General features: G+C 47.0%; 1 protein-coding gene across 3 annotated transcripts; it reads right to left on the bottom strand.

Moving 5' to 3' along the window:
* Nucleotides 1-134: 134 nt before the first annotated feature.
* Nucleotides 135-27,894, bottom strand: LOC112267823 (golgin subfamily B member 1). 3 transcript variants are annotated; one of them, XM_042297957.1, is made up of 22 exons: nucleotides 27,791-27,894; nucleotides 24,212-24,302; nucleotides 23,575-23,754; nucleotides 23,085-23,198; nucleotides 22,743-22,910; nucleotides 22,500-22,622; nucleotides 22,282-22,395; nucleotides 20,993-21,566; nucleotides 20,799-20,875; nucleotides 17,394-17,463; nucleotides 11,493-16,713; nucleotides 10,949-11,372; nucleotides 10,470-10,703; nucleotides 9,391-10,218; nucleotides 9,061-9,233; nucleotides 8,782-8,941; nucleotides 8,229-8,339; nucleotides 7,723-7,857; nucleotides 7,416-7,516; nucleotides 1,825-1,896; nucleotides 1,425-1,515; nucleotides 135-1,048 (listed from the first exon to the last, which is right to left on the bottom strand). In XM_042297957.1, the coding sequence occupies exons 2-22, from the start codon at nucleotides 24,290-24,292 to the stop codon at nucleotides 908-910; spliced, it is 9,192 nt and encodes a 3,063-aa protein (XP_042153891.1). In that variant the 5' UTR covers nucleotides 24,293-24,302; nucleotides 27,791-27,894; the 3' UTR covers nucleotides 135-907. The 3 variants fall into 3 exon arrangements, with proteins under 3 accessions (XP_042153891.1, XP_042153890.1, XP_042153889.1); XM_042297956.1 differs by having other exon boundaries at nucleotides 8,223-8,339; nucleotides 27,791-27,890; XM_042297955.1 differs by having other exon boundaries at nucleotides 7,723-7,893; nucleotides 27,791-27,890.
* Nucleotides 27,895-27,942: the final 48 nt, after the last annotated feature.

Here is a 27,942-nt window from a genome sequence, read left to right as displayed (position 1 = left end):
ATCAATAGAATAAAACCCTCATCTGTGCACCAATGGCAGAAATTGGGGAATTGATTGGATAACCCACATCCAGTACATACACACTGCACATACACACTGTACATACGACATACAAATACTACAGGAGTCAAATATGCCAATGACGGTGCTCTCTCTTTAATTACAGAAAAAACGAAGAGGAAAAAGAAAACAAATAGATGTTTGTGGGAATGTAGTCATAGCAGGTTGTACACGTTTCAGTTGGTGTCCACTGTACGTGAGAACATAGGAGAGAGAGAGAGATCTGAACAGATCCACAGATCCTAACCCTCACTCCATCCAGACATGAAGTGATCCTTTATTCTCCTCATTTAAAGGCACCTAAACCACCACTAATATAAAACTGGCTGAAAAACTAAACACCGTGTAAATCTACTGTATAGTGTCATTTCATGTTAGTTCCCCCAGGTACATTTAAAGATGCATAATATCCACGTCCCTTTATAGAAGTCTAACAAACAACAGTTCTGAGGTAGTGCAATACTGCTTCTCATTTCCTCTACAATAACATTTGACTGATCATGTATGCTAACGGTAACATATTAAATATTGATTGCTAACGGTAACATATTAAATATTGAATCAAATCAATGATGGCCGAGGGTGTTTTTGAGTCCCAGTATATAAAAAAACTATTCACTTTGGTTAACAGTCTAAGACACATTATCGTTATTTTTTTGTTGTATCAAAAGTGCATGGTCTGTGTGTGTGTGTGTGTGTGTGTGTGACAAGTCTTCTCCTATTCTACAGTATTGAATGTAACAATAATATGATATCGGTCTTGGAGAGGGGGTGGGTGGGTCTGTGTCACATGTCTGTTATCTCTCCATCTCTCTCCTCTCCCAGTCTCTAAGGGGTGGAGGGGGCCCTAAACGTAACCCCCCAGGCAGAGCAGTAGCAGCACGTGCACGGTGAGCAGGTAGAGGGACACCAGCAGGGGTGTGCGCTGGCGAGAGCAGAAGGACACACGCAGCATTCTCATCAGGCCTGGTCCGTTGCTGCTCCGAATCTGATGGAGGGGGAGAGAGGGTGGGGGGAGAGGGAGAGAGGGTGGGGGGGGAGAGGGAGAGAGGGTGGGGGGGGGAGAGAGGGAGAGAGGGAGGGAGAGAGAGGGAGGGGGAGAGAGAGAGAGAGGGAGAGAGAGAGAGGGAGAGAGAGAGAGGGGGAGGGGGAGAGAGGGGAGGGGGAGAGAGGGAGGGGGAGAGAGGGAGGGGGAGAGAGAAGTATAGACAGTTACAGGAGGCAGTAGTAGTAGTAGTAGTAGTAGTAGTAGTAGTAGTAGTAGTAGGAGGAACAGACCATTCTTACATGACAATGGTGAATGGACATTTCATCTTCAGATATGTATCCTGTGTAAATAATCCAGGGTGTTGGTTGGTACTTACTCGGGTGACAGAGCCTCCTGGTGGCTCAATGAGGACAGATGTCTCAGAGAACTGCCCTTCATGGGCCGACTGCCATTCACCCTGGTTGATCCTATGGCAGGTGAGCGAGGAGAGAGATACTGAGTAAATACTGTCTGACACACACAGGAAAGCACACAGACAAGTTCCAACACAAATATTCCAAATGATGACTTGAGGCCAATAATCCCATTATCAACACTGTACCTCTACAAATCACAGAGCAGAGCATCTCTATAGAGCCTGACAGTCACAGCAGCGAGCTGACATGCTCATTCCTCATTAGAATCACACTGTGTCAGTGAGTGTAGAGCTGTAGGGGAAGGCAGAGGATGACCCCTGTCATGTGACGGGAGACACTAAGCTGTGATAACTCTCTTACAGTTTGAGGCGGTCCTGGGCGGCTATTAGCTGCTCCTCCACAGCCACCCTATACTGCTGCTCCTCATCCAGTCTGACAGGCACAAAGAAAGGACACATTAGCATGTCAGACATGCTTGCGTTATCATGGGCTGGGGCTGTGTGGTGTTGAATGGGTTTGTTGTGTCTGTTCTGTTTGTTATTGTTCATTTTTTTGGCGTGTGTGTTTTGGTCATTGGTAGAGAGAACGTGTGTGTGTACTGTATGCGTGTGTGTTTTGGTCATTGGTAGAGAGAACGTGTGTGTGTACTGTATGCGTGTGTGTTTTGGTCATTGGTAGAGAGAACGTGTGTGTGTGTACTGTATGTGTGTGTGTTTTGGTCATTGGTAGAGAGAACGTGTGTGTGTGTACTGTATGTGTGTGTGTTTTGGTCATTGGTAGAGAGAACGTGTGTGTGTGTGTACTGTATGTGTGTGTGTTTTGGTCATTGGTAGAGAGAACGTGTGTGTGTGTACTGTATGTGTGTGTGTTTTGGTCATTGGTAGAGAGAACGTGTGTGTGTGTACTGTATGCGTGTGTGTTTTGATCATTGGTAGAGAGAACGTGTGTGTGTACTGTATGCGTGTGTGTTTTGGTCATTGGTAGAGAGAACGTGTGTGTGTACTGTATGCGTGTGTGTTTTGGTCATTGGTAGAGAGAACGTGTGTGTGTGTGTACTGTATGCGTGTGTGTTTTGGTCATTGGTAGAGAGAATGTGTGTGTGTGTACTGTATGCGTGTGTGTTTTGGTCATTGGTAGAGAGAACGTGTGTGTGTGTACTGTATGCGTGTGTGTTTTGGTCATTGGTAGAGAGAACGTATGTGTGTGTACTGTATGCGTGTGTGTTTTGGTCATTGGTAGAGAGAACGTGTGTGTGTACTGTATGCGTGTGTGTTTTGGTCATTGGTAGAGAGAACGTGTGTGTGTACTGTATGCGTGTGTGTTTTGGTCATTGGTAGAGAGAACGTGTGTGTGTACTGTATGCGTGTGTGTTTTGGTCATTGGTAGAGAGAATGTGTGTGTGTGTGTACTGTATGCGTGTGTGTTTTGGTCATTGGTAGAGAGAACGTGTGTGTGTGTACTGTATGCGTGTGTGTTTTGGTCATTGGTAGAGAGAACGTGTGTGTGTGTACTGTATGCGTGTGTGTTTTGGTCATTGGTAGAGAGAACGTGTGTGTGTGTACTGTATGCGTGTGTGTTTTGGTCATTGGTAGAGAGAACGTGTGTGTGTACTGTATGCGTGTGTGTTTTGGTCATTGGTAGAGAGAACGTGTGTGTGTACTGTATGTGTGTGTGTTTTGGTCATTGGTAGAGAGAACGTGTGTGTGTACTGTATGTGTGTGTGTTTTGGTCATTGGTAGAGAGAACGTGTGTGTGTACTGTATGTGTGTGTGTTTTGGTCATTGGTAGAGAGAACGTGTGTGTGTACTGTATGTGTGTGTTTTGGTCATTGGTAGAGAGAACGTGTGTGTGTACTGTATGTGTGTGTGTTTTGGTCATTGGTAGAGAGAACGTGTGTGTGTACTGTATGCGTGTGTGTTTTGGTCATTGGTAGAGAGAACGTGTGTGTGTGTGTGTACTGTATGCGTGTGTGTTTTGGTCATTGGTAGAGAGAACGTGTGTGTGTGTACTGTATGCGTGTGTGTTTTGGTCATTGGTAGAGAGAACGTGTGTGTGTACTGTATGCGTGTGTGTTTTGGTCATTGGTAGAGAGAACGTGTGTGTGTACTGTATGCGTGTGTGTTTTGGTCATTGGTAGAGAGAACGTGTGTGTGTACTGTATGCGTGTGTGTTTTGGTCATTGGTAGAGAGAACGTGTGTGTGTACTGTATGTGTGTGTGTTTTGGTCATTGGTAGAGAGAACGTGTGTGTGTGTACTGTATGTGTGTGTGTTTTGGTCATTGGTAGAGAGAACGTGTGTGTGTGTACTGTATGTGTGTGTGTTTTGGTCATTGGTAGAGAGAACGTGTGTGTGTACTGTATGTGTGTGTGTTTTGGTCATTGGTAGAGAGAACGTGTGTGTGTACTGTATGTGTGTGTGTTTTGGTCATTGGTAGAGAGAACGTGTGTGTGTACTGTATGTGTGTGTGTTTTGGTCATTGGTAGAGAGAACGTGTGTGTGTACTGTATGTGTGTGTGTTTTGGTCATTGGTAGAGAGAACGTGTGTGTGTACTGTATGTGTGTGTGTTTTGGTCATTGGTAGAGAGAACGTGTGTGTGTACTGTATGTGTGTGTGTTTTGGTCATTGGTAGAGAGAACGTGTGTGTGTACTGTATGTGTGTGTGTTTTGGTCATTGGTAGAGAGAACGTGTGTGTGTACTGTATGTGTGTGTGTTTTGGTCATTGGTAGAGAGAACGTGTGTGTGTGTGTGTGTGTACTGTATGTGTGTGTGTTTTGGTCATTGGTAGAGAGAACGTGTGTGTGTGTACTGTATGTGTGTGTGTTTTGGTCATTGGTAGAGAGAACGTGTGTGTGTGTACTGTATGTGTGTGTGTTTTGGTCATTGGTAGAGAGAACGTGTGTGTGTACTGTATGTGTGTGTGTTTTGGTCATTGGTAGAGAGAACGTGTGTGTGTACTGTATGTGTGTGTGTTTTGGTCATTGGTAGAGAAAACGTGTGTGTGTGTACTGTATGTGTGTGTGTTTTGGTCATTGGTAGAGAGAACGTGTGTGTGTACTGTATGCGTGTGTGTTTTGGTCATTGGTAGAGAGAACGTGTGTGTGTACTGTATGTGTGTGTGTTTTGGTCATTGGTAGAGAGAATGTGTGTGTGTGTGTACTGTATGTGTGTGTGTTTTGGTCATTGGTAGAGAGAACGTGTGTGTGTGTACTGTATGTGTGTGTGTTTTGGTCATTGGTAGAGAGAACGTGTGTGTGTGTACTGTATGCGTGTGTGTTTTGGTCATTGGTAGAGAGAACGTGTGTGTGTACTGTATGTGTGTGTGTTTTGGTCATTGGTAGAGAACGTGTGTGTGTGTGTACTGTATGCGTGTGTGTTTTGGTCATTGGTAGAGAGAACGTGTGTGTGTACTGTATGTGTGTGTGTTTTGGTCATTGGTAGAGAGAACGTGTGTGTGTGTGTACTGTATGTGTGTGTGTTTTGGTCATTGGTAGAGAGAACGTGTGTGTGTGTACTGTATGTGTGTGTGTTTTGGTCATTGGTAGAGAGAACGTGTGTGTGTACTGTATGTGTGTGTGTTTTGGTCATTGGTAGAGAGAACGTGTGTGTGTGTACTGTATGTGTGTGTGTTTTGGTCATTGGTAGAGAGAATGTGTGTGTGTGTACTGTATGTGTGTGTGTTTTGGTCATTGGTAGAGAGAACGTGTGTGTACTGTATGCGTTGTGTTTTGGTCATTGGTAGAGAGAACGTGTGTGTGTACTGTATGTGTGTGTGTTTTGGTCATTGGTAGAGAGAACGTGTGTGTGTACTGTATGTGTGTGTGTTTTGGTCATTGGTAGAGAGAACGTGTGTGTGTACTGTATGTGTGTGTGTTTTGGTCATTGGTAGAGAGAACGTGTGTGTGTACTGTATGTGTGTGTGTTTTGGTCATTGGTAGAGAGAACGTGTGTGTGTACTGTATGTGTGTGTGTTTTGGTCATTGGTAGAGAGAACGTGTGTGTGTACTGTATGTGTGTGTGTTTTGGTCATTGGTAGAGAGAACGTGTGTGTGTACTGTATGTGTGTGTGTTTTGGTCATTGGTAGAGAGAACGTGTGTGTGTACTGTATGTGTGTGTGTTTTGGTCATTGGTAGAGAGAACGTGTGTGTGTGTGTACTGTATGTGTGTGTGTTTTGGTCATTGGTAGAGAGAACGTGTGTGTGTGTGTACTGTATGTGTGTGTGTTTTGGTCATTGGTAGAGAGAACGTGTGTGTGTGTGTACTGTATGTGTGTGTGTTTTGGTCATTGGTAGAGAGAACGTGTGTGTGTGTGTACTGTGTGTACTGTATGTGTGTGTTTTTGGTCATTGGTAGAGAGAACGTGTGTGTGTGTGTACTGTATGTGTGTGTGTTTTGGTCATTGGTAGAGAGAACGTGTGTGTGTGTGTACTGTATGTGTGTGTGTTTTGGTCATTGGTAGAGAGAACGTGTGTGTGTGTGTACTGTATGTGTGTGTGTTTTGGTCATTGGTAGAGAGAACGTGTGTGTGTACTGTATGCGTGTGTGTTTTGGTCATTGGTAGAGAAACGTGTGTGTGTACTGTATGTGTGTGTGTTTTGGTCATTGGTAGAGAGAACGTGTGTGTGTGTACTGTATGTGTGTGTGTTTTGGTCATTGGTAGAGAGAACGTGTGTGTGTACTGTATGCGTGTGTGTTTTGGTCATTGGTAGAGAGAACGTGTGTGTGTGTACTGTGTGTGTGTACTGTATGCGTGTGTGTTTTGGTCATTGGTAGAGAGAACGTGTGTGTGTACTGTATGTGTGTGTGTTTTGGTCATTGGTAGAGAGAACGTGTGTGTGTGTACTGTATGTGTGTGTGTTTTGGTCATTGGTAGAGAGAACGTGTGTGTGTACTGTATGTGTGTGTGTTTTGGTCATTGGTAGAGAGAACGTGTGTGTGTACTGTATGTGTGTGTGTTTTGGTCATTGGTAGAGAGAACGTGTGTGTGTACTGTATGTGTGTGTGTTTTGGTCATTGGTAGAGAGAACGTGTGTGTGTACTGTATGTGTGTGTGTTTTGGTCATTGGTAGAGAGAACGTGTGTGTGTGTACTGTATGTGTGTGTGTTTTGGTCATTGGTAGAGAGAACGTGTGTGTGTGTACTGTATGTGTGTGTGTTTTGGTCATTGGTAGAGAGAACGTGTGTGTGTACTGTATGTGTGTGTGTTTTGGTCATTGGTAGAGAGAACGTGTGTGTGTACTGTATGTGTGTGTGTTTTGGTCATTGGTAGAGAGAACGTGTGTGTGTGTGTACTGTATGTGTGTGTGTTTTGGTCATTGGTAGAGAGAACGTGTGTGTGTGTACTGTATGTGTGTGTGTTTTGGTCATTGGTAGAGAGAACGTGTGTGTGTACTGTATGTGTGTGTGTTTTGGTCATTGGTAGAGAGAACGTGTGTGTGTACTGTATGTGTGTGTGTTTTGGTCATTGGTAGAGAGAACGTGTGTGTGTGTGTACTGTATGTGTGTGTGTTTTGGTCATTGGTAGAGAGAACGTGTGTGTGTACTGTATGTGTGTGTGTTTTGGTCATTGGTAGAGAGAACGTGTGTGTGTACTGTATGTGTGTGTGTTTTGGTCATTGGTAGAGAGAACGTGTGTGTGTACTGTATGTGTGTGTGTTTTGGTCATTGGTAGAGAGAACGTGTGTGTGTGTACTGTATGTGTGTGTGTTTTGGTCATTGGTAGAGAGAACGTGTGTGTGTGTGTACTGTATGTGTGTGTGTTTTGGTCATTGGTAGAGAGAACGTGTGTGTGTGTGTACTGTATGTGTGTGTGTTTTGGTCATTGGTAGAGAGAACGTGTGTGTGTGTGTGTACTGTATGTGTGTGTGTCTTGGTCATTGGTAGAGAGAACATGTGTGTGTGTACTGTATGCGTTTTTAAAGGGGGGTGTCGTGGGGTTGAAAACTGGTACCTGCGCTGGAGCTCTTCAAAATCCACCCTGAGGCTCTCGCTCTCTGAAGGGCCACTGTGCTGCTGAGGAGCTCCGGGGGCACTGTCCACTTCCCCTGTCCTCTGGGGGCCACAAGAAATAGCCAAAATCACTAAACATTGTAGAAATCACTATAGTGCAGTCCTAAATTGTTCCAGAGATGTCAATGTGTAAATCTAGTTCCTCTGTGCCATAGTGGACACATTATCTTTAAAAACATATGTTCAGTATGTATCAACTAGGGACAGTGAATGAATCAGAGCAGAGTGATATCCAAGGGCATGCTGACCTTGCGCTTGTCTTCATGCAGTTCCTGGAGCTGCCTCTGGAGGGCAGTGCAGCGGCTCTCGGCCTCATCCAGCCTCTGGGAACTGCCTTGGAACTGGGAGGAGAGATGGCGGTTCTCCTCAAACACCTGCGAGAGCTGAGGGGAGGGAGGGACAGCAACGGGCTCAGCAGACTGTACACACACACACACAAAACCAAAAGACAGAAGAATGAAGAAGAAGCAGAGAAGAAAATACGAAAGAAAATGGAAAAGGAGCATGCAAGAGAAATGAAAAGGATAGAGCCAGAGGGGGAGACATTTATGAAATATGTGATCATCTAATCCATAATCATGAAATTAAGTACCTTTCATTCAACCATGTCATTAAGTACTGAAAGTCAGAGAGGGTGATCAGAGGTAGTTGTGAGATAGCGTAGTAGGAAAACAGAATGATTGCAGGTAGGGTTGCTAAGACACGGACAAGAGGCTATGGGTGACAGGAAGGAGGAACAGTCTGGTACCTCTACCTTGTTACTGAGCTGTGTAATCCGCTGCTCTCGCAGCTGAAGATCATTCAGCGGGCCACTCTCTGATTGAAGGACCCCTACTTTAGATGACAGGTCTGCCTCAAGAGGTGCCTGAGCACAAAAAACAACAAACAAGAATACATAAACAGCCATGGAGAAGAGACAACAGAGGTGAACCATAATCACACCATTTAACCGTCTCTTAACTGCACAAATGTATAACTTAAACCTAGATTTGTAGATAACATTGATAAGGATCCACTTTATATTTGTACCACAGTCGTACTTGACACAGCACATTCATCATTTATACTGTATATCCAATTGTGAAGATATCAGTTTTATTACTATGCATACGACCTTCCTTTAATTCGTTGTTATTTTGATTGGTCCAGAAAAAGGTGATTTCACTGCACTTTTTATACCTGCTGTAAACTGTGTACGTGACAAATACAATTTGATTTGGACATGAACAGCAGTCTGCCATCTCACTCATCCCTGGTCCAAGTACAGTCGTTATCAGTTTCAGATTTAGAGGTGTCCTCCTCCTCACCTGTCTCTGGTGGTGTTCCTCGAGTGGTTTGGGCCTGGTGGCGCGGGCCTCCTCCAACATGGCACCGAGCTGGCGCACCTGCTGGTCACGGTCTGAGAGGGTGGCCAGGGTCTGCTGCTTCAGGAGCTCTGCCTGGGCCTGCCAGTCAACCTGCTCCAGCCTAGAGAGAGACATATATACCTATGTAGCCGAGGCATAGATACTCATATTCTTAATCATGTTTAGAGGTATGTTTGGATTTTAAATAACATAAGCAGCTCTTAATGAAGTATGTCTCACCTGAGAATTTCTAGTTCCTGGTTCTCCCTCTGCCTCAGGTTGTCTAGCTCCCTCATCCTGTCCACCATCTCATCAGCCCTCCTCTTCTCCTCCTCTAGCTCCTGGCTGAGTCTAGACAGCTCTCCTCCTCCCAGTCGAGTGAGCTCTGAGTGCTGCCGCTGGAGCTGTTCCAACTACAGGACAGGGAGAAACAAAGCTTGTGTTACTGTGGATACTGGTATATGAAAACACTATATACAGGTAAGTTATGACATCACTACCATTGTGGTTGCGTTAGTAGTGCTTTAATGGAATACTTTGTGCAAAATGGAGATTACTCTGGTTGATTACCAGTCTCTCCCTGTCGTTCTGCAGGGCTGACAGGGCGTTCTTCAGTCCCCACACCTCCGCAGTGGATCCTCCATGGCCCGTGGTGGGTGTCTGCTGGCCCCCTGCCCTGCTCATCTCCTCCAGTCTGAGGCTGAGCTCCTGGGCCTGGCTGAGTGCCTGGTCCCTGCTGCCCTGCAGTGACGCCATGGCCTGGCCGAACGCCTGGTTCTGGGCCCGGAGCTGGCCGGCCACCTCCCTCTCCTCCAGCAGCCTCTGCTCCATGCTCAGCAGGTCTCGGGCCAGCTCAGCCACCCTCTCGGCCGCTGTCTCCGACTCTGTGCGCGTCACCCCTCCCTCCCAACGCAGTTCTTTCAGCTCCTTCTGCCGAGCCTCCTGCACCTCTCTTTCCTTGGCAAGGCTCTCCTCCAGGCTCTCCACCTGGGCCCTGGCAGCCTGCAGCTGCTCCCTCAGCTTCTCTACCTCCGCCCCGGGAGCGTCTCTCACCTGCCTGTTTCCACTATCACCAGCCTGGCTGAGTGTCTCCCTCTCCACCGCCTGAACAAAAGCCTCCCCTCCCTCCAGGCTCTTGATCTTAGCCTCTAGCTCAGCTCTCTCCTTCTCCAGGGTTGCGATGCGCTCCAGCTGGCCGGACAAGAGCTGCTTGTGCTGGGACTCCTTCATGGTGAGGACCTGGGTAAGGTCGTCCCTGTAGCCGTGAAGCTGGGCAGATAGCTTGGCCTTCTCTGCGTGGAGGTCGTCCCTCTGGACCAATAGGGAGCGCAGCTCCTCCTTCAGACTGTTATTCTCCGCAGCAGCCTCCTGGATCAGAGCGTCCTTTTCCATCATCACCTGGGACAACAGACCCATTACGTAGAGGGATGGGTTATACAACTGGGACACGAGGAAGACATTCTACAGTCCTATCACACTAATAATATCCCTCTTATCACTACATACAGTTTCAGCATGTCGATGACATGCGTGTACGTAAACAGACATGGACCATTTACCACCCATTTACATTAAGTGTAGGAGAATCCATTCAGAATCTCTTCTGCCATTTATGCTTCTGTACACATGAGTGTTATCAGTTTCTTTACCTGCAGATGTTTCTCCTCCAGCTGTTTGTACATGCCAAGTACTCTGTCTCTGTCGTCCTGTAAAGAGCCCATGGCCTTGGTGAAGGCGTCCAGCCTGGCTTTGCTGTGGCTGCTCTCCTCCTCTGCCTTCCGCAGCCGGTCCTCCAGACCCCGCACCTCCTCTCTCCTCTCCTCCAGCTCCTTCTCAGCCTCCTGGGCCCTGGCGTCAGCCTCCCTCCTGGCCTCCTCTGCAGCCTGGGGGGGAGAAAGCATGTAAGCAGTCAAGAAGATGCAGGGGTATGGGTTTAAACATTTCCAAGCTCGTACAACAACTTGATAGCTCAATCAAAACGGTAACATCACAATAAATTTGTAGGGAATTTTCACACCCTATTTTGAATAAATGTAGAATTTGACACCCTGTGCATTGAAATGAGCAACTATTCATTGCGATGACAAAACATGTCATAAAGCAGAGATGAAATAAAAGTGATGCGTACCTGTGTCACGGCCTGCTCCTTCTCTCCCAGCAGCTCTACCTCTCTCCTCTCCTTCTCACTCAGCTCTGTCTGCAGACTCTCTGTCAGGGTCTTGGATGAGCGCAGGTCTGTCTCCAGTTGTTCCACGCTCAGGCCCAGCCTCCTCCCCTCTGCTTCCCTCTCCTTCAGCTGGGACCCGACCTCATTGGTCTCTCCCTGCAGCTTCCCAACTGCCTCTTCCAGGGCCTGGGCTCTGTTGCGGAGCCCCTCCGCCTCGCTCTCCAGGGAAGCCAGCTGGGCGCGAGTGTCAGCCAGGGAGGTCTCAGTCTGGGCTAGGGACTTCTGAAGCTCTCCCCTCTCCTGCTCCAGGGCAGCCTGGTTCTCACGGAGCCTCTTCTCTTCCTGCTCCCATTTCAGCTGCCACTGCTCGTCTGCTTTCTGCAGTCTGGACAAAAAACAAGAAAAAAAAACACATTACATAACACAGCATAGTGTATCACAAACCTGGCGGGAAATTGGGGCAATTTAATTAATTAACTTTTTCAGGAACAGTAGCCATTTTTACCTGTCCACTGTAAGCTGTAGCTCTTCTCTCTGTGCGGTCTCTTTCTGCAGCTGTTCAGCCAGATCTCTGGATCGGGTCTCTCCCTCCCGCACCTCTGCCTCCTTCCCCTGGAGGGTGCTGTTGAAGCGACTCTCCCACTGCCGGGTCTCATCCAGCACGCGGTCCCTGTCGTCCTGCAGGGAGGACATACAGCGCGAGAAAGCAGCCAGTCGGGCCAGAGACTCATCAAGGCGGGCCTGCATCTGCTGGGCCTGTCTCTCAGCGGTGTCAGCCAGCTCTTTTGCCTCCCGGGTGGCATTCTCCTCTCTCTCCCTCTCCCGGTAAGACTCCTCCAACCTCAGCTCAATCTGCTTCAGCTCGGCTCCCAGCCTGAACCTCACAGAGTCCAGGCTCTGCTCTGCCTCTGCTTTCAACTCAGCCTCTCTCTGTAGAGCGGTCTGCTCATAGGCTCTCCTTTCAGCTTGGGCCTGGCTGGCCTCTGTCTGGGCCTCAACCAGCTGGGCTTTGCAGCTAGATAGCTCAGCCTCAGTCTTCTTCAAAGCGTCTGTGACTTTGGTCCTCTCCAGATAGGCTTGCCCAAGCTCTTTGTGGATCTCGTTGCTGCCCAGTTGCAAAGCCTTGCCCTCCCTGGCCATCTCGCTGATCCTTTCCTGGTACTGGATGCAATCCTTCTGCATCTGGCGCACCTCCAGCTGCTTCTCTCTCAGCAGCTCCTCCAGCTGCTTTGCCCGGCTCTGGCTGCCCTCTTTCACCCTCTGGGCGGACTTCAGCTGCTGCTCCAGCTCCCTCTGCTTCCCTGACTCGGCCTCTGCCTCTGCCCTCTCTCTCTGGGCCTGCCTCTTGTCCTCCTCCAGCCTGGCTGCCCGGTCCCTCTCACTCTCGGCCAGGGCTTCCAGTTCGGCCCGCTCCCTCTCCAGTCTCTCCACCTCCCGCTGCAGCTCCGCAAGGCGCTCCCGGCTGTCTGCCGCGTCCTGTTGGTAGCCGGCGATGCTGCCATTCAGCTGGGCCAGCTGGTTCATCAGACGCTCCTCTAGGTCGTCCTTCTCTACCTCCAGGCTGCTGTGGAGCCCCTGGAGTTGGGCTTCCCTTTTAGAGCTCTCCTCCATCAGGCTCTGTTCCTTATCTTTACTCTCCTGAAGGAGGTGCTCCAGAGAGGCTAGTCCAGCCTTGAGTTCAGCCTCACTCTCTTGCCACTGTTCCCTCTCTGAATGTAGGGCTGCTTCCATTTCCCTCCGCTTTCCCTCAATTGTGGCCAGTTCACTTTCAGACATGTCCGTCTTCACTGGCTCCTCCCCCTGGGTCTGTTCCTTTTCTTTACTCTCCCGAAGGCGCTGCTCCAGAGAGGCCAGCTCAGCAGTGAGTTCAGCCTCGCGCTCTTGCCTCAGTTCCCGCTCTGACTGTAGGGCTGCCTCCATTTTGCTCAATTTCACATCAATTAGGGCCTGTGTACTTTCAGTTATTTCGTTCTTCCCCGTCTCCTCAAAAGAGTGCATTTCAGGTGCAGCTACCTCAGATTCTATAGCCTGACTATGTGGCTCTATGTCCTGAGGCTGGCTCTTAACTGGCTCTTGGGTAGTTTCAGTCATGACTGTACTAGACTGCTGGGCAACAATAGTTTCCTCCACTACATCATCAGAGATGGGGGTTTTATCTGGAGCTAATCTGTCCCCTTTCTCTAGCTCTTGGGCTAGTTGTTCCCTCACCTCAACAACTTGCTGTTCTAAGGAGTCCCTCTGTGCCGTAGTGGCATTCAAATCAGCTTTCAGAGCCTCAAGCTCTTCTTTGAGTCTTTCAAGTTCTCCTTTGAGTGCCTTGTCCTCCCTTCTTATTCCTTTCTTTTCATCCATCTCTCGGAGTCTCTCATTCTCTTCCTCTAAATCCATGATTTTCTGCTGCTTGGTCTTGGCAAACTTCCTCATCTTGTCTTTGACAGTGTCCACCTCTTTCTGGGCCTCTTCTTTCTGCCGTTCAGCCTCCTGCTTGGCTGCCTCGTGGGTCCTGGCTCTAGCAACAAGCTCCTTCCTCTCCTGCCTAGCAGCTTCCAGCACCCGTCTCACACGCTCTGCCTCATCACTCACGTTCTCATAGGACTTTAGCAGAGTCTCATATTCATCCTTCATCCCATGCACCTTCTCCTCCCATTCTCTGCATGCCCGGGCAGCCTCCTCCTTGGCAGACTCGGCCTCTCTTTTACAGAAGTCTTTCTCTGTCAGCATACCCTCCATGGCCAGCTTGAGGCTCTCGCAGGATCCCCCAAGGCTCTGGTTCTCCACCAAGGTCCGATCGACCTCCTCTATAAGCCTCTCTCTTTCTGCTCTCAGCTTCTCCAGCTCGACTTCTTTAGCATCCATCCTCTGCTGCAGTTCAGTGATGACTTTCTCAGTGGAGGCCAACTCCTCTTTCTGGCTTTTGTTCTCTTTGAGGGCCTCTTTGCGGGAGATAAGGGCGGCCTTGAGCTTCTGCTGAAGCTGCAGGATCTTGGCCTCGCTGGCCTTCTCTTCCTCCTGCCTCTGGGGGACCTCGGCCTCCAGTCTCTGGCTCTTTTCCTTCTCTGCTCTCAGGCCTTCCTGCAGGGAGGCGATCGACTGGTCCTTCTCATACACTGTCTCTTGCATGGACTGGAGGAGAGAGCTTTGCTCACCCAGCTGCTGGCTAAGCTCCATGATCTCATCGTTCTTGTTGCTCAGGAACTGCTTGAAGTCCTCCACCTCTGTCTGCAGGACGGCAATGGTGGACTCAGTGGAGTCTGAGGCGGCTCCCTTGGCCGCAGCCTCCAACTCTGCTTTCACAGCTTCTGCATAGGTCTGAGCCTGGAGACACTTCTCCCTCAGAGCCTCCAACTCCTCATAGACATGTTCAATCTGGCTCTCCTTCTCTCTCAGGGTCTGCAGCTCTTTGCCCAGCGCTAGAAGCTCACTTTCCCTGAGTGACAGGCTAGCCTGGCTCTCCTGCAGTTGGCCCTCCAACTCTGTACAATATGCTTTCTCAGCCTGGACCTCTTCTTTCAGAGCTTGAAATGAGGCCTCAGTGTCAGCTGAAAGTACCTGAGAGGGTTCCTCAGCACTGGGAATGGGTTTATCACCTCGTTGTTGTGCTTCGTTCTCAGGAGCGGCAAAGTCCACCCAGTCTTCCTGGACCCAATCTCCTGCAGCTGGCTTCTCAATCTTCTCCACTGCAGCGTTGGTCTCCAGCTCGGCATGGACTTCCTTCTCTGTGCTCCCCTCTTTCTGTGCCTGCAGTTCCTCGAGCTCTCTCAGTCTAGTCAACAGCCCATCTCGTTCACCAACCTGCTCCTCCAAACGCTCCAACAGCCCATTGTGCTCTTCCTTTTGCTGTTTAAGCTGTTCGCGGTGGTGCCTGTCCTTTTCTTTGGCCATGCGGATGGTGTCTTTGCGAGAGTCCTGGGCCTCCTGGAGTTTCTTTTGCAGTGTTTCGCAATCTGACTCCAGTGAGGCCACCTGGGACTGCAACCCAGTGATTTCAGATGAGGTGTCAGCCTCTGGAGTCTGCTGAGCTCCCTCACTCAGCCTTCTGTTCATTTCAAGTGTCTCTTCCAGAACCTGATCCTGCTGGCTGATTTTCCGTTCCAAAACCTCCATGACCTCTTCTTTGGACCTCAAGGCTTGTCTGAACTCTTCAAGAGTAGTCTCAATTGCCATAACCTCTTGTTTTCTGTCTTTTTCTAAAGCTGGTACACTTGCAGAGGCTTCCTCTGTTGCTTTCCCTACCTGTCCTTTCCTTTGATCTGCCTCTTTCTCAAACTCTGCAACTTTTTTCATCAGCTCTTTGCGCTGCATCAGGGCTGCCTGCAACCTCTTTTTAATGGTGGCCACTTGGGTTGTCAGATCCTCTTTGTCCTTTTGCAAACTAGTGAGCTCATCACTATCCTCTACATGACTCTCCCCTGTCGCTTTCTCCTTTTCTCCAGCTTTCTCAAGCTCAATTATCTGCTCCTTTAGTTTCTTGACTTCAGCACTCATCAGGAACTTCTCCTCACCGGTCTGGAGCAGTTTGGCAGACATGCCATTGCTCAGCTCCATCATCTCCTGCTCTTTCTGGGTGATGCGCAGTTGCAGCTCGTTAATCTCTGTGTCCCTCTCAGACAGTACAGCTTTGGCCATGTCCCTAGCCTGGGAGATGTCCAGTAGGCTGGCCTCCATGTCTTGGAGCTTCTGCTCCAGCTCAGAGGAGGTGATTTCCCCTTCTTCCAGCTGGACACTCAGCATCCTGGCCTGGCACTCCTGCTGAGAGAGAGAGTGCTGAGCCTTGTCCAGGTCTGCCTGCAGGGCCTGGATCTGCTGCTCTTTGGCGCGGCCTTCTGTCTGCAGGCTGGCCAGCTGCTCCTCCAGGAGATGCATCTTCATGCTCTGCCTCTCCAAGTCAGAGGCACTGTGCTGGGCCACCGTGTCCATCTCTGACCTGGCTGACTGGAGCTCTTCCTCATATCTCTGGGCCTGGGACTCTGCCTCATCCTTGGCAACTGCCAGGGACCGAATCTCTTCCTCAAGGCCTTGGGCTCTCGCCTGTGACTCTGAGGCAGCCTCTCTCAGTCTCTGGAGCTCAACCATGAGCTCACTGTACCTGTTCTGCAGCTCATCTGCTAGGGCCTGGGCAAACACCTGTCCAGGGGCAGAGTCAGAGTCAAAGAGGGTCGCCCCCTGCTGGCTGAGGTGCACCTGCACAGTCTCACGGATGATGACTGATGAGGACTCCACCTGGACTGTGGATGTTTCCTGCTCAGAGCTGTTCTCTTCCCAGGATTGCATCTGGAGCTGGCCAAAGCCCTGCAGTATGGGAGGCGACTGCTGACCTTCATCTTGGTTCACAGCCTCTAGGAGGGTCCAGCTGCTGTGGGCCACCTCGGAGTCACTGCTCGTGACCATCTCATCAGAGGAGGCCCCCTTAGATTCTCCGGGAGAGTCAGACTGGGGTTCAATGAGCTCTGGACTGCTCTCGTTATCAGCGGAGACTGACAGGATTGACCTATCCTCTGCCACCAGGGTGGTGTCCTCCTCTCGCGTGTCTTCTAGGAGGTCTGGCAGCACTGTAGGACTGTCGCAGGGGGCCATGGCAGTGTCCTCACTCTGGTCTAGAATCTGATCAGCTCTTACCTTGAATGTATCATTTGAGCCCTGCTCTTCAGCCAGCACAAGACTCTCTCGCAGGGCAGCCAACTCATGGTCTTTCTCCAATAGCTGCCGCTCCAGAGCCAATATTTGGGCTGGGGAAATCAATAAAGATGAAAATTAATAGCCAGCCTAATTATCTCACAATACACAATTAATTGATCATACCTGAATTGCCAAAACAGCTATTTTTTTCATGACTCTGCCTATATATTATAGATTTCCTTTCAGATTTTCGCTTCTAACTGTTAACAATTGAGATTATTATTGACATACTGTCAACATACTGACAATACTGTTGGCATGTCTACTAAACCACCAGTCTTTCAGGTTTAGTTACAGACTGTGTGAAATGGGTAAGGCCTGTAACCGCATCTGCATCACTATGCCGAACTCTGTTGGCAGCGGGGCCTGTGACAGCACAATGTCCAATCCTATGCAAACACATCAATAGAGGGTGTGTGTGCTGCTGGCAGGATGTATGACTGGTCCTGGCGGTTGGCTTTCAGATGTATGACTGGTCCTGGCGGTTGGCTTTCAGATGTATGACTGGTCCTGGCGGTTGGCTTTCAGATGTATGACTGGTCCTGGCGGTTGGCTTCAGATGTATGACTGGTCCTGGCGGTTGGCTTTCAGATGTATGACTGGTCCTGGTGGTTGGCTTTCAGATGTATGACTGGTCCTGGCGGTTGGCTTTCAGATGTATGACTGGTCCTGGTGGTTGGCTTTCAGATTCAGAGAATAAAAACACACATTTTAAAATAGGTCTCCTTACCTTTTTCAGCATCAGTCACTTCTTCCACAGACGGGTCAGTCACACACTGGACCAATGACTCCCTAGCAGCCTAGGAGAGAAAGACAAAGGCCTGAGTTATTTCTGAACACACAGAGGGTGTAAACCTTATGACTTAATAATACATCAATCCCATTGAAGTGGGACTACATTCAAAATGAAGTCAGTTAATAGTTTCACACAGCTGTAATGTTGTTACACAATAGTTACACTGTAGTTATGATGAGCCTGGATGTGAAGGTCAGCCCAGAGCTGCAGTCATAACAGAGGATCAGTGGAGAGGCGATTAGCATTGCCTTGACCCAAACGGCAGGAGGACATTCTGCCTCAGCATTATTAAACCTAACCACAGTCTCTGTCCCTCAGGCTGTCCCCTCTGAGATAGATTGTGGCCGACTGACCTGCCCCAGTAGTCAGGGCAGAAACCAGAGAGACTTCCCCACATGAATAAGCATGTGCGACACTCAATGTGCTGACTGGGCAGTCCTCACAGCACAGTGAAATAACAGCACACCAATAGATCATATTGTATCAGACTGCACACACATACAGCACAAATGTCTACAGAGGGTTTGTCGCTTTCTATTGTGACTCCGCACAGTCAACAAATTCTGTCTGGAAAGGGGATTGTCTAACAATTGGATTGAACATACAGTGCCTTCAGAAAGTATTCACACCCCTTGACTTTTTCCACATTTTGTTGTGTTACAGCCTGAATTTAAAATGGATTAAATTAAGATGTTTTGTCACTGGCCTGAATACAATACCCCACAATGTGAAATTGGAATTATGTTTTTAGTCATTTTTCAAATTATTTAAAAATTAAGAGTTAAAATGTCTTGAGCCAATAAGTATTCAACCCGTTTGTTATGGCAAGCCTAAATAAGTTCAGGAGTAAAAATGTGCTTAACAAGTCACATAATAAGTTGCAGGGACTCTGTGTGCAATAATAGTGGTTAACATGAGCTTTGAATGATTACCTCATCTCTATACCCCACACATACAATTACCCCTCAGTCAAGCATTGAATTTCAAACACAGATTCAATTACAAAGACCAGGAAGCTTTCCAATGCCTTGCAAAGAAGGGAACCTATTGGTAGATGGGTAAACATTTTAAAAGCAGACATTGAATATGCCTTTGAGTATGGTGAAGTTATTCATTACACTTTAGATGGTGTATCAATGCACCCAGTCACTACAAAGATACAGGCATCCTTCCTAACTTAGTTGCCGCAAAGGAAGGAAACCGCTCAGGGATTTCACCATGAGGCCAATGGTGACTTTAAAACAGTTACAGAGTTTAATGGCTGTGATATGAGAAAACTGAGGATGGATCAACAACATTGTAGTTACTCCACAATAATTACCTAATTAACAGAGTGAAAAGAAGGAAGCCTGTACAGAATAAAATTATTCCAAAACATGTCTGTTTGCAACAAGGCACTAAAGTAAAACTGCAATTCACTGTTCATCCTGAATACAAAGTGTTATGTTGTGTTCGATTTGCCCCAAACATATCACTGAGTACCACACTTCATATTTTCAAGCATGGTGGTGGCTGCATCATCTTATGGGTATGCTTGTCATCAGTAAGGACTGGAGAGTTTTTCAGGATAAAAAGAAACATAATAGAGCTAAGCACAGGCAAAATCCTAGAGGAAAACCTGGTTCAGTCTGCTTTCCAAAAGAGACCGATTCCCATTTCAGCAGGACGATAACCTAAAACACAAGGCCAATTATAAACTGGGTGGGTCGAGCCCTGAATGCTGATTGGCTGACAGCCTGGTATATCAGACCGTATAACATGGGTATGACAAAACATTTATTTTTACTGCTCTAATTACGTTGGTAACCAGTTTATAATAGCATTACGGCACCTCGGGGGTTTGTGATATACAGCGTTGCGTCGTGCCTAAGAACAGCCCTTAGCTGTGGTATATTGGTCAAAAACCACACTTCTGGCCTTATTGCTTAAATATACACTGAGTGTACAAAATATTAAGAACACCTGTTCTTTCCATGACATAGACTGAACAGGTGAATCCTGGTGAAAGCTATGATCCCTTATTAATGTCCCTTGTTAAATCCACTTTAAATCAGTGTAGATGAAGGGGAGGAGACAGGTTAAAGAAGGATTTTTAAGCCTTGAGACCAGTGAGACATGGATTGGGTACATCTGCCATTCAGAGGGTAAATGGGTAAAACAATAGATTTAAGTGCCTTTGAATGGGGTATGGTAGTAGGTGCCAGGTGCACCGGTTTGCGTAAAGAACTGCAACACTGCTGGGTTTTTTCTCAACATTTTACCATGTACGCTAAGAATGGTCCACCACCCAAAGGACATCCAGCCAACTTGACACAACTGTGGGAAGCATTGGAATGAACATGGGCCAGCATCCCTGTGGAACGCTTTTGACACCTTGTAGAGTCCATGCCCTGAAGAATTGAGGCTGTTCTGAGAGCAAAAGGGGAGGGAGGGGCCAACTCAATATTAGTAAGGTGTTCTTAATGTTTTGTTCCTAAGTGGCCCAGTTACAGTTGACTTAAATTGTCTTGAAAATGTATGGCTAGACTTGAAAATGGCTGTCTAGCAATAATCAACAACCAACTTGACAGAGCTTGAAGAATAAAAATAAATAAAAGTGAAAATATTGCACAATCCAGATGTGCAAAGCTCTTGGAAACTTACCCACAAAGCCTCACAGCTGTAAACGCTGCCGAAGGTGGTTCTAGCTGTATTGACTCAGTGGTGTGAACACTTATGTAAATGAGATATTTCTGTATCTCATTTTCAATAAATGTAGTAGCACTTCTAAAAACATGTTTTCACTTTGTCATTATGGAGTATTGTGTGTAGATGGGTGAGAGATTTTTTATATTTTTTAAAATACATTTCGAATTCAGGCTCTAATACAACAAAATGTGGGTTATGGGTCAAGGGTTATGAATACTTTCTGTAAATTCACTGTGTGTGAAAACATCTGACATAAATAGATGCCATATATTAACATAATAATTAATAATTAACATAATAACAATCTTGGATCATTGGTCATAGTTTTTTTGGCATTGCATAACTTCTCAAATAACGAGCATTGTAAGACATCCACAGCTTTGCCATTTACACAGATGAAAATGAGCCCACCATTTGGACAAATTACAAAAATACATTAGAGAATCTAGCAATGGGTACAACAGACTGAAGAGTCTGGTAATTTGGGGTTCACAGATAATAAACCATATAAGCTATTTCTCCCAAAGTACATTTTGATGTTTATTTTCAGGTTATTACAGGATTCAAAACAAGCTTACAACATGTGCTACCTTAATTAATTTAGTAGTCGTAACAATACCCTACATTAATTTAGTGTGTCTGACTGCTCACCATTCCAATTTGCTGCTCCAGCTGTTGTATCCTAGCAACTGCCTCTTTGCCTTCTGCGGTGCGCTTATCCAGTTGTTCTGAAAGAAAAAAAAAAAAATTATTAAATACGCTGCAAGCAAGCCACTTGTTAGGGTATCATGAATGCTATACACTTATAAACGGAACTTGCATGATAGTGTATTTGGTTCCCTTACCTTGCAATGTCTCCATGGTGTGGGTGACCTGGGCGCAGCGTTCCTCGCTCTCCCTCTGCTCCACCCTCAGCCTCTCCAGCCGGGCCTCCAGGGCCTGCAGTGTACCCAGGCACTGGGCCGGGTCGGTGGGAACAGGGCTGTCCTCCTTGGCCCCCTCTCCAGCCAGAGAGCGCAGGCCTGTCAACAACTCAGCCAGGGCCTCTCCTGCCCTTTGCCCCTCTCCATACTCCTCTCTTAAGGCAGTAAGCTCCTTCTCCAACCTGGCTACTTCTCTGTTGGTCACTTCCTCCCGCTCTCTAGTGGCACACTCCAGTTTCACTGTCAGCTCCTCCATCTGGGTTGATCTGTCTCTCTCTGAACCCTCCAGGTTGGCTAGCTGGGCTGCTCTGTCCTGCTCGGAGGCCTCAAGGTTGGCTCGGAGGGCCACCAGCTCTGCCTCGGCCTGGCTGGACCACCCAGCCCACTGCTGCCTCTCCTCCTCCCTCTGCCTGCCAGCCTCAGCCAGCTCCTGCTCCCTCTGCCTGCCAGCCTCAGCCAGCTCCTGCTCCATCTGGCGGAACTGAGCTGTGAGGATCTGCAGAGAGAAGGGGGAGAGTTAGAGGTAGAGTGAGGCAGAGAGGGTGAAAGAGAGAGAGAGGCAGAGAGAGAGAGAGAGGCATAGAGGACAAGAGAGGCAGAGAGGACAAGAGGCAGAGAGAGAGAGGCAGAGAGAGAGGCAGAGAGGGCAAGAGAGGCAGAGCGGGAAAGAGAGTGCGAGAGAGAGTGCGAGAGAGAGAGAGAGGCAGAGAGAGAGAGAGGCAGAGAGAGAGAGGCAGAGAGAGAGAGAGGCAGAGAGAGAGAGAGGCAGAGAGACAGAGAGGCAGAGAGACAGAGAGAGAGGCAGAGAGGGCAAGAGAGGCAGAGAGGGAGAGAGAGGCAGAGCGAGAGAGGCAGACAGAGAGAGGCAGAGAGGGAGAATGAAGACAGATGAAGACGAGGACGGTAGGGTCTACAAGAAGGACTGCTCGGCTGTGCGAGTAAAGCAGTGATTTTGCATTTAGATGAGAAATGAGTCTGCCCCTCAGCCCTTATGTAACATGCAACTTGTCAATCACCAAATGTACTTACTCAATCAGTGTCACTCCGCTGTCACACTAGTAACTTGGTGAATAATGTAATACAGTACTCTGTGTCAGTCTCTTCAGATGGGCTCATTTTGCTCATTGTTATTCTATTGTGGGACCTTCATTGAGAAAACACCATTCCCACTATGGTTCTACACTGACCAGCACAGTAGAGCGTGTCTGTACCTGTTTCTGCTGGTCGGCATTGTTCAGCTCCCCCTGCAGCATCTCCAGCACCTGGCAGCGTGACCGCATGGCTTCCTCCTGCTCCTCACAACGCCGCTGGGCTGCACGTAGAGCCTAGCAACACACACACTAAAGGCTTGGGTACAGGCTAAAAAACAGTATATAGGACCTGGCCTGTGTGAGGGGGTGTAGAGTGAGTCAGAGAATGAAGTTTGTACCTGCTGCAGCTCAGCGTCGTTCTGGCTCTGCACTGTGACCCTCAGCAGCTCGTCCTCATGCTTCTGGATCTGCTCCTGGAAACGCACGTCCTTTTCACAGACAACTGCCTGAAGCACACGAACCTAAACGCATGACACATCTCTGCAGTCAGCTGAAGTGCCACCCTTTTTTTTTTTTTTTAAATACAATGCAATCCGGAACATTTTCATTGAAAATGGTTAGAGTAACAACAAAATTGGCACCTGCTCCGTGTGTATGGCTTCCTTTTCACACAGGGCCTCTTCGGACATCTGGAGACGCTCCTCGAGGTTCTTCGCCGAGGTCGAGACCTCACTGAGCTGCTTCCTCAGCTCCTGGAGTTCCTCCTCCACAGCAGGAGCTGAGCTGGTGAAGGAGCTGTCTGGAGAGCTCTTCAGGAAATAGACAAGGATTTCAAAATGTTATTGATGACAAAATAGTCTAGTGTAGACCAAACTGGCTGTAAAGAATCGACAACATTTTAACTGAATACATAACAGCTAAAATACACATCAGAACAATGCTTAATGAACGTAGAGTTATTTGAACTCAGCTAAAGGACTCACTGTTGCTCCCTCCTGCCCCTTGAGGTCAGCAATTTGTTTGTTCAGAGTAGCCATCTTGGCTTTGGCCTGCAGCTTCAGTTTAGTGAAGCGTGCCTCCGCTGTCTCCCTTTCACTCTGTAAACACACCAACAAACACAGCATTGAAACTTGTGTTCCAGCAACAACAGCATCATCTCAGTATACTTCTGACCACAATCATTATTTGACAAGAAGTGCATCAAATATGAATATTTCATGAACCCAACCCACACAGGAGAGTAAAAATCGAAGATATGCATTGAGGGCACATCCATATAAAACCACTGCATTCATGTGTCTCACACACGCATACAAAGTCAAAGCAATACACACAGGCATGTGCGCACGGACACACACGCACACACACGCACACACACACACACACACACACACACACACACACACAGTCAACAAAATACATGCAGGTCCACAAAACCAAAGGAAAACACACCCACCTGTACCCAGGCCTCACCTTGAGCTGCGTTTCGAATGTGGCCAGCTGGCTGTCCTTATCTCTGACCACCTCCTTGAGATGCACCGTCAGCTGCTCCAGATGAGCCAGCCTCTCCAGGGGCTCCTCCTCCACCCCAGGCCCAGACTCCTCAGGGGCCCCGGGGGCATCTCCAGGGGGGAGCTGGGGGACCAACATATCCTGCAACAGAGTCACAGAGAAGAAGAGTGGATACAAATATGGGGACTTGGGAGAACATTAAGGTCTTCAAAGGTGATTCGTTAGAGCAGGGTTTCCCAAACTGGGTCCTGGGGTCCCCCCTGGGTGCACGTTTTGGTTTCTCCCCTTGCACTACACAGCTGATTCAAATAATCAACGCTTGATGATGAGTTGGTTATTTGAATCAGCTGTGTAGTGCTAGAGCAAAAACCAAAACGTGCACCCAGGGGGGACTCCAGAACCGAGTTTGGGGGAACATGTGTTAGAGTGCTGATCAGTTTTGCCTTTTAGATCACAATGGATTTATTATTATGGACAGAGAGGAGCTGATCCTAGTTAAACACTACTGCTCTGAGACAGTTGATAAATATGGGTCCCAGGACAGAAAACATGTGCCATGTTATGTAAGCTTGTGAGGGGTTGAGGGAGTCTCTCTTACATGAGGGGCTCCATCGGGGGGCTCGTCCCCAGACAGCTCCTGCAGGACGTTGGTAAAGCCCTGGGACAGCCGGCTGAACATGTAGCCGAATCTGGTGGTACAAGACAGAGACATTAGGCCTTTATCTGGACAGGTGGGACCTGGGTCATAGTCAGTGGGTTGCAAAAGATCCTACCCAAAAAAGGTCCTTCAAGAGGTCCTACCTAAACTTTCCAAATATATTTTGGGGCTTTCTTATCTTCTGAGTCCATAGATGCCACAACAAAATAAATGATAAGCTTATCAAAAGTTTCTTAAAAAATGTGAATATTCCATGCAGTGTTTCTTCCCATGCAAGATCCCTGATCAAAGTAAACCCATGTCCTAACATGATACTTTCACCTTGGTTTGACATGTTAGATATGAGATTTCTGAGAGATGCCCAAGATTCTAGAGTTTGGAGATCGAGGGTTCTGTCTCAATCAATCACTATTTATAAAGCCCTTTTTACATCAGCAGTTGTCACAAAGTGCTATACAGAAACCGGATCAAAAAATCTCCATGGAGTTATGATGCATTTCCAATGTTAGCACCCCTGTTACGTTATGATTCACATTTCTGTGTATTGAAATTATTTAAGACAAAAACATAGATAAAAATAAAATAATAAATGGAAATAAGTGCAGTGGATGATAACAATTGAGACCAGTGAATCCTGGACAGTCAATCACTGGAGGCCCCTCGGAGGACCATCCTCCTCAGTGAATTTCATAAAAAATGATGACATTTTCAAAAAGTTATTTAAAAAAAAAATCAAACTAGAGGTCGACCGATTAATGGCCGATTAATTAGGGCCGATTTCAAGTTTTCATAACAATAGGAAATCTGTATTTTTTGGCGCCGATTTGCTGATTTTTTGTATATTTTTATACCTTTATTTAACTATGCAAGTCAATTAAGAACAAATTCTTATTTTCAATGATGGCCTAGGAACGGTAGGTTAACGACAGATTTTCACCTTCTCAGCTTGGGGGATCCAATCTTGCAACCTTACAGTTAACTAGTCCAACGCAATAACGACCTGCCTCTCTCTCTCGTTGCACTCCACAAGGAGACTGCCTGTTACGCGAATGCAGTAAGCCAAGGTAAGTTGCTAGCTAGCATTAAACTTATCTTATAAAAAACAATCAATCATAATCACTAGTTAACTACACATGGTTGATGATATTACTAGATATTATCTAGCGTGTCCTGCGTTGCATATAATCTGACTGAGAATACAAGCATACAAGTATCTAAATATCTGACTGAGCGGTGGTAGGCAGAAGCAGGCGCGTAAACATTCATTCAAACAGCACATTCTTTGCGTTTTGCCAGCAGCTCTTCGTTGTGCGTCAAGCATTGCGCTGTGTATGACTTCAAGCCTATCAACTCCCAAGATGAGGCTGGGTGTAACCAAAGTGAAATGGCTGGCTAGTTAGCGCACGCTAATAGCGTTTCAAACGGCACTCGCTCTGAGCCTTCTAGTAGTTGTTCCCCTTGCTCTGCATGGGTAATGCTGCTTCGATGGTGGCTGTTGTCGTTGTGTTGTTGGTTCGAGCCCAGGGAGGAGCGAGGAGAAGGACGGAAGCTATACCGTTACACTGGCAATACTAAAGTGTCTATAAGAACATCCAATAGTCAAAGGTTAATGAAATACAAATGGTATAGAGGGAAATAGTCCTATAATTCCTATAAAAATTACAACCTAAAACTTCTTACCTGGGAATATTGAAGACTCATGTTAAAAGGAACCACCAGCTTTCATATGTTCTCATGTTCTGAGCAAGGAACTAAAATGTTAGCTTTCTTACATAGCACATATTGCACTTTTACTTTCTTCTCCAACACTTTGTTTTTGCATTATTTAAACCAAATTGAACATGTTTCATTATTTACTTGAGGCTAAATTGATTTTATTGATGTATTATATTAAGTTAAATTAAGTGTTCATTCAGTATTGTTGTAATTGTCATTATTACAAATCAATGTTACAAATCGGCCGAATAATCAGTATCGTCTTTTTTTGGGCCTCCAATAATCGGTATCGGTGTTGAAAAATCATAATCGGTTGACCTCTAGATCAAACTATACTAAATATATTCACGTCACCAAATAATTGATGAAAACACACCATTTTGCAATGAAGGTCTACAGTAGCCTCAGCAGCCCTCAGCATGTTAGCACCATAGTGTGGCTGGAGGACAGCTAGCTTCTGTCCTTCTCTGGGTACATTGACTCAATACAAATCCTAAGAGGCTCATGGTTCTCACCCCCTTCCATAGACTTACACAGTAATTATGACAACTTCCGGAGGACGTCCTAGAAACCTATCACAGCATGAACTGACATGTTGTACACGCAATCAAAAGATCAGAGAATGAATCTAGTACTGAAAGCATAAGCTTCAGCTAGCTAGCACTGCAGTGCATAAAATGTGGTGAGTAACGTTAGTTGACTCAAAGAGAGAGAAAGACAGTAGTTGAACGGTTAACAAAATAATTTATTCAAAAAATGAAGGAAAAGTAAGAGAGAGAGTGTTGTATTTTATTTGTGTTACTTTCACTTACTTAGCTAGCAAATGCAGCTAGCTAGTTAAGTGTACTGAAACAGAGAGGGATGCCATGTTAACTAGCTGGCTATCCAACACTGGATTTCTTCCAAGGTAAGCTTTTTATTTTGACTTATTGCCGCCGGTTCATAAACGGAAAGAAACTGGGGGGAAAAGACCTGAATTTGTCCAATAGAAATTCACATTTGCAACTGTCAGCTAGATGCAGGCAAGAGTGTGGAAGGCGGTATTGACTGTGTCACTGTCTGTCACCTTGATTCTCCACCTCATTCATAGGCTAGGTTGTAGCAACATCACAATGGGTACAGGGGAAATTAGAGTATCATGTAGTAGCCTAAACCTATCGATGTTGGCTGGGTGAATGTGAATGAGTCATCCGATATGCTGTAATAGAAATAAGGCCATACTCATTAAAATGTATCATCCTCCCTCATCTTAAATGGCCCCGACCGCCACTGCAGTCAATCATCCTTTGTGCCAATAATATACCTGTGGCAACATACATTTACGGGCATTATTGTTATTGCGACCCAGATAGTTCGTGCAGAGGGCCTCGGGGCTCGAATGTCACCCGAAGAACCGAACACTGCCGAACAATAGGGCCATTCGACTGCGGCTGCGTCACTTCGTTTTGCCCACTACTCCTGAACAGCAGATTATGGGGAGAAATGGATGGCTTACTTTCTGAACATTGTGACAGTGCTGGCTCCAACCATAGTAAGAGTATTTGATGTTTATACATAAATCGGAATTATGATGTATTGGTTGCGCTTGTATAAAAACAGCACAGTAGACAATCTCAGATAGAAAGCGAACGACTTAGCTTTTCAGTGCACGTAGACAAGCAGCTAGCTAGCTTGCTGGCTAACAATGATAACAATATTGTCTAAATATATCGCCGTGCCTTGTTTTATTGGAGCGTGTGGCAGCTGTTCTAAATTGCAACTCTGTGAATGGTGTGCTGGTAGTTGAAAGAACGAGCGACTAACCTGTATGAAAGCTTCTCAGATGTCTGTTTATTCTTTTTATATGATAAATCTCCTCTGCTGTATTTCTGTGCATAGCCACATCACCAAACATCCCGGAAACAAAACTTGCAGAACATCGATTGGCCAGTGGAGGATTGCTCAACAGTAAGGGA

This window comes from Oncorhynchus tshawytscha, linkage group LG15 (assembly GCF_018296145.1).
Source record: "Oncorhynchus tshawytscha isolate Ot180627B linkage group LG15, Otsh_v2.0, whole genome shotgun sequence".
In the NCBI taxonomy this organism is placed as follows: Eukaryota; Metazoa; Chordata; class Actinopteri; order Salmoniformes; family Salmonidae; genus Oncorhynchus; species Oncorhynchus tshawytscha.
The sequence above is the reverse complement of the archived record's forward strand: the minus strand, read 5'-3'. Positions and strand labels throughout refer to the sequence as shown.